Source organism: Geospiza fortis, unplaced genomic scaffold (genome assembly GCF_000277835.1).
Source record: "Geospiza fortis unplaced genomic scaffold, GeoFor_1.0 scaffold40, whole genome shotgun sequence".
Taxonomy (NCBI): Eukaryota; Metazoa; Chordata; class Aves; order Passeriformes; family Thraupidae; genus Geospiza; species Geospiza fortis.
The window spans coordinates 14,587,800-14,594,284 of NW_005054297.1; the positions used below are offsets into that span (position 1 = coordinate 14,587,800).

The window sequence follows — 6,485 nt, forward strand, 5'->3', positions numbered from 1 at the left end:
AAAAAGTAATCTGAAACTCCCAGTGGATAATAATGATAGTTTGTGGGTGAATGAGATTGATTGGAAGAAAAAAAGAAGTAATTTTAATTTGCAAAGAAGTCAGTAGAAACATAAAGAAACATGTTTCTGTCAGCAGAATTATTCCCTAGTGTTAAAAAGCTTTAGTATTGATTTTATTGATATCAATAAAGAAAGGGAATAGGCCCCAAGTCTATCTGCCAGAACATGGGTTGTGAATGAAATTCAGGAAGGACTGAAACAAAAGCTAAAATCCAGACTGCAAGATCTGAGGTTCGGACCTGAAGTCAGTTCTGGTCTGACCTCTAATATCAACACTGATCATTCCACTGTTAACAAGGTCCAGGAAAAAGGATGAGAAATCTTCTGGTGGTCATAAATGGCAATCCAGTTGTCTACCCCTACTTTTAAGGAGTTCCTACATATGCTGCCTCAGAGTGTTATCTTCTAGAGCTTGGATGCTCTTTCCAACATACCTCAAACAGATAGGGCAAGAGGGGATTAATTCCTGTAAACAACCTCAGACCATTTGTATGCATTCTTGTTAGGGGTAGGGCAGCATTGTATTGCCTTAACTCAGTCATCTTTATCTGCAGTTGTCATATCCCAGGGGACAGTATCAATTACTGATCCCTCCTAGGACACACACATAGTTTTAAGACAGCTATTTAGTGGTACCTTATTAGCAAGTCAGTACTACCTTACTGAAATTACAGTAGATGCTCTCTTACTTCTCACCCTGCTCCACAGGAATCCTGAAGATTCAGGAAACACTTTTAATTCCTGCAGAGTCCCCTGGAAACATGTAAATGTTCTGAAAAGGTAGCTGTTGTATTCTGAAAATATACTGGAAAGGAACCAGTGTGCCTAATCCTTTCCTTTGCAGGCCAAATACAGTCTAACTGATCCTGTCTACATCATAATAAAATAATACAACTCCAACGTGACAGCAGAGAACCAAAACTGAAGATGACATCCAAGATGATGGTCTAACATTAAGGTCAGTTCACTGTGGCCATCAAGCCTACTCTATAAAATCCTGCCTGAGTGCAGGCAATAGGCATCAACACCAACAGTATCACTGGCAGAGAAGTCCAGTGCCTTTCACACTGGAAGCAGCATCCCAAGGAAAAGTTTGCCAGACAACCTTTACCCACTGCCAAGCCTTGCACTTTTCACTCAGTGAGAACACAAAAAGAGATGTAAGCAGATTTTTTACTTTTTTGCTGTGTCCTTGCCAAGTTCTACTCAGGTGTAATCCTAAACCTAAGCTAAACAATCTGCTAGATGTTTTTTTTCTCAGTTTTATTAACACATAATGCTGTAACAGAAGAATTAAATGAACTTACCCTTTTCCTGTGGGGACTAATTTCTAGCTTCATCACTGCACATTTGTTTAAAGTATTTAAGCGCCTGCAAAGAGCAAAGGAAACCATATTAAGAGAATACTCCAGTGTTTTGACATAGGCTATTCCAGTTCAAAGCTTTTGTGAAGGCTGTCCCCAAACTGCTCTGCATACAAATAGCCACAAGCAGAGTGTCAATTAGAGCCCTAATTTACTTAACTATTAACCCATTACATTTGGCTGTACTCTAACTTCAGAGGGAGAGAAGGATGGCTATTTGTCACAATTACCTGAAACAAAGTAAAGAGAAGTTAATGGAAACTTGGACTAAATTGAGAAGTACATCACATCCTACAAATTGTAATCATTACACATGTTCTACATAGCAGACATCTGAACCCTGAAACACTCAACCTTGACAGACTAAAAATAACAGAAAAGGCTTCCAGTTTGACACTGTAAACATGTGACTATATTAAAAAAAGCATGCTGCTTCAAAATTGTACGTTATAAGCTGAAACTTCCCAGATGAAAACTTATTTTCCACTTACTAGATGCCTATTTTGCTTTTGAACAATGGTTATTTTCAATACAGTCCTGAGACAAGACCACTTGTCAGCTTAAAAAAAAACTCAACCAGAACACAGACCAAATTTCTGCTTCCTAAACTGAAAGTTTCTTTCATATATAAAAATATTTTTCAGAAGGACTAAAATTTAAACAAAAATAAGTTGCTGTAGCAGCAATAGCTAACCAGCCTCTCTGTACAATCTGACAGCAGTCTGATACATATCTTGAAGTATTGTATGAATACATATGAGCATTCCTCTATTCCTCAGTGAGCTAATCTGGTCATCTGGTAGGTATCCCTAAAACAACCAAAAAATTATCTTTCTTCTCCTTTCTTCCCCAGTCACTCAGAGTGCAGGACTGAGCACAAGCAAATTAAAGCACAGCAAAAGCTGGTGCTATTTGTGACACAGGTCCAAGGCAGGTTAGGCTCAGCTAGGTGCAGTCTGCCATGGTCTCCTGCCCTTCTCCACCTTCCCAAGAACTGTTCCAAGGACATGGTCCAACTAAAATCTGTGCTGGTAAAGTGTGGTTAGAGAACTGCCACTTCTATGGCAAGGCAAAGGAAGAAACAGGCTGGGCACAATGCAGAAGGCAGAAAAACTGAAGCAGCAGCTTCATGGAAATGATAGTTTAGCTCTGTGTCAATACTGATTATGAGGCTGTACTGTGGGTTGGATGAGGAGACTAACTGAGCTGAAAACCAATCTTTCAATATTTCTTGGAGTTGAATTTCCCCTGGGCCAGTACCCTGAGCTGCATGAAGAGTAGTGTGTGCAGGGAAGGAGGCACAGGAGTAGGGCTGCCCCTTTCATTAAACTGGACCACAGCCCAAATTCAACAGAAGCACAGCTGAGCTTTAAAAAGCCTAATTCACTCCAAAGGAAGTTGTGTAATTTTCACATACAAATTCATTTGAGCGAAGTGCAAAGAAGAGCCTGTATCTGCAGTTTTGAAAAACTAAAAAAGAAAAGAAATGCTGACATGCCCTATTGCTTCAAATTAATTTCCTTAGATTCATGAAACTTGTACTTGGATGTAGAAAATGTGTGCACATGGAGAATTACTAGTTTCTTCTCTTTTCTCTTGCTTTTTATGCACCGGATTGGCTGCAGATGGTATTTACACAGGGCTTGATCCTGAAGCCATCAAAGAAAATGGGAAAGCTGCTACTGATGCTTTCGCTGCAGGTCATGAAGCAAAAAAGAAAAGGCAGTTTGATCTATAATTAGACCCAGCCACAACACAGCAGAGAAGAAGAGAAACAGGAAGAATTGCCATGGGTCAAATAGCAGGGCAGTGGCAGGTTAGAAAAGTTATCCAGATCTCACTTTTTTATCCAGATTTCATCTTTGCTCTGAATCTGGAAGGCAAAAGGCTCAGTCCTGCAGGCTGCAGCTGGTGGGTACATGCACAAGTCCAGTGATTTCAGAGGAATTGTATTTATGGTGCGGGTGAAGGGTGAACGTCCCATCTACATGCTAGACACAAAACTGTTTGGTTTTTTTCAAGAGGCCACACAAGAATCAGAAAGCTGCCTCCCTCTCTGCTATAAACACATTCTCCTCTCAAAGTCCTGGACCTCAAGACCAGGAAATATTAAACTGGTTTCAGTTCTGTGTTGTGTAATAATTTGCAAATTTCACAGTGCTGCAACCTTTGCCTTATGCAGAGAGAAGTTACCACTGAATCCCTGGATCAGGCTTTATCTAGCTCCAGCCTGCCTGACCGCTAATAAAGACAATCTCTGATTTCACAAAGATTACATCCCCAGACTTCTCTCCTACCCAACTAAAACCCCTGAAATAGGTGGGAAAGGGTAGAGCAAAGACCTTTATTTTCACAGAGGGTATTTTAAAAAAATTTCCTGGCACACACCTCACAAAAATTAGTACAAAGGCAAGATAAAGTAACCTCCAATGAGTGAGGTTAAATTCAATAGCAGTGAGGCAAATAAAGTCTCTGTTACATATTTGACACGGATGCATCTCAAAACCAGTTTCCCTTTTAAACTTTAAATGCTTTGCAGCAATTGCATCAGGTCTGCAACTTCCATTACATACATCACACATCCTGCTTCAACTTCTGCTCAAATTCAGGAGTGCCAAGGTCCTTGAACTACACACCACTGAAAATAAAGTACAATATGCAAAATTGCCTTCCAAACACAATAGTGTGTCTTAAAATCTAAGCTTATAGTTTGGTTTGTCAGGATGAGATTTACCTATGCAACTGTCATTAACCTTCACATACGTTTGCAATACTTTTTAAGCCTATAAGCACATATCCATTTTCTACAGATCTTCTCATCAAATTGATGCTAGTTAATAAACCACAGCTTCCTCTTCCGGGTCTGGATCTTCTCCTTTGTTAATTCCACTCCCAAGTATAAGTTCACTTATCATTTCCTTCCTGACAGTCAACAGACCTGCCTCATTCTTTAGGTCCATCTTACTCTGCCCAAACCTGTCTCAGTGACACTTTCCTGAAGAGCAGATGGGAGATAGAGGGATGGGGCAGGATTGCTGCAGACAGCAGTCACAGCCACTTCACTGCCTGGCTGGCTCAGCCTCTATTCCAGCTATGCCTCCTACTCTGGCCACGCACTAGATACCTGTCTGGATGGCAAGATAATATTCTTTCCCATCATTTAGAGAAATGAACTCTGTGTTCTAGCTTTAAAGTTTAAAATATTTTCTTGATGGACTTAAATTCATAATTCCACTGATAAAGTCCAGCTCCATTATACATGTAACAAACTGTCATACAATGGCCTTTTTGTCTCAGTGGACAGCCTCTACTTTGGCTCCTGGGCTTTGTCTGCATGTTCTGCAAAGGAGGTCAGCTCTTCACAGACCAAATGATAGCAACAGTGAATGCATTACAACAAATTTCTTGGATGAGAAGTCCTGATGATAAAAGATTTAAGAAAACTCTTGCATATATAGTGAAACAGATTCCTAGACATGCATAAGGAGATTTAAAAGGATTCCCATCATGGCTTGCTATGTATTTTGTACTTAGCAACAACCTCTAGGATAAGCATGTTTCAGTACTTAGTTTCATCAGCACATGATGCATCCAGTAATCCACTGGAGATAAATTCCCAGTCATTAATCTACATAAAGTTTTATGAAACAAAGGCCAGCACTGGTTTGCACAGTCACTAAAGAACACATCCAAGAAAATTAAAATACAGTCATCACTCTTACATTTTTAACCATACATTTAATGGTAAGATCACTAAATGACATTTCTTAACCATCTCTTACTGAGTGCCATATACTATCTCTGTAGTTCAAGTCTCAACCCATTTTTTGCTTGAAATTTTTTCTTAAAAAACATAATGAGGCGGGTTAAAGTTAACTTAGTTTTCCTGCTTACATTAATAAGATTATTAAATAATAATTAACAATACTGTTCAGATGTAAGCTATAATTTAAAATGCTTCAAACTTAAAAAGGAAATCCCTGCCACTGTGGTTTCTACAGTCTTTTTAAAACAATGGCTTCACATACAGTTATCAGAACAAGGTAATTAGAACTTCTGGGAAACACTGGCTGTTACACAGAATAGCAGAATCTCAGCACAGACCTCTTACTATTTTGTTACCATCCACTGTGTACAATGTTCACTTAGCTCTGTGCTGAAAGTGCAAATAACTCCCAAAGTATTCTGATTTTCAGTCAAGAAACAGCAATAGACTTACAGTTGTGAAACTGCTCAAAGCCTTTACTGAGTAAACCCCCTTACTGTTTACACACTGACTGTGGCATGAGTCAAAATAAACCCAGACTGCAGGCAGAAAGGCAGCATTCCAAACTATGTGTTCTCCACAGTTTTTAATGAGCTTTGCAAAATTAAACATGAAGGTGTGGAAAAAAAAATCGAAAGGTGGAAATGTTGTGATAATGCACTGCTTTTGGCTAACAGACATGGTAAAAGGCCAAATTCAGACATCTGAGATGGTTAATTGAATGACTTCCATTTTATTTTGAGGCGCGATCTGAATGATTCTGGGTATACTTCAGCGTCAGTTTTAAAGTTATTTTGTAAAAGATAATTCTGATGTATAAGCCACAGGCTTCAGAATGATACAGTTCAACCTTTAAAATCTTTGTCTCACAGATACAGAGTGCATGTTGCTATTTTCATCAGTGAGAAACAATCCAATACATTTGTCCCCTGTATAATTAATTAATCCCAGGTTAAAAAGTATTCTTGGAGGAGAGCACCAAAAGCAAAATATGCTGGCCTGACTGTATTTTGTTCTCCTGGCAAGGTAAGACCATGCTTCTGGGAATCAGCATTTATTTGCATTGCTGTGCTTTCTGTTCAATGACTTCACAAGTTCCAGAGCACACAAATAAGTAGACCAATGCATCATATTTAAAAACCCATGGAATAGGTGTACCACATTTGAGTAAGGCACATCTTGCATAAATTTAACATTAATGAGATTTTTCCCCTTCTAATGACTGGACAACAAATCTCTTTTCTTAGTTTGAAAATCCTGTAAATATTTCTGAAGAACTTTAAATTTCATTCCCT

General features: G+C 38.9%; 1 protein-coding gene across 5 annotated transcripts in view; it reads right to left on the bottom strand.

Moving 5' to 3' along the window:
* DLC1 (DLC1 Rho GTPase activating protein) overlaps positions 1-6,485 on the bottom strand; it is a 214,215-nt gene that overhangs the window by 13,862 nt on the left and 193,868 nt on the right. For all 5 annotated transcript variants that reach the window (XM_005415503.2, XM_031055214.1, XM_031066842.1 and 2 more), the window contains one exon: positions 1,368-1,431. In XM_005415503.2, the coding sequence (XP_005415560.1) occupies positions 1,368-1,431 (64 nt within the window). The remainder of the gene's footprint in view (positions 1-1,367; positions 1,432-6,485) is intronic.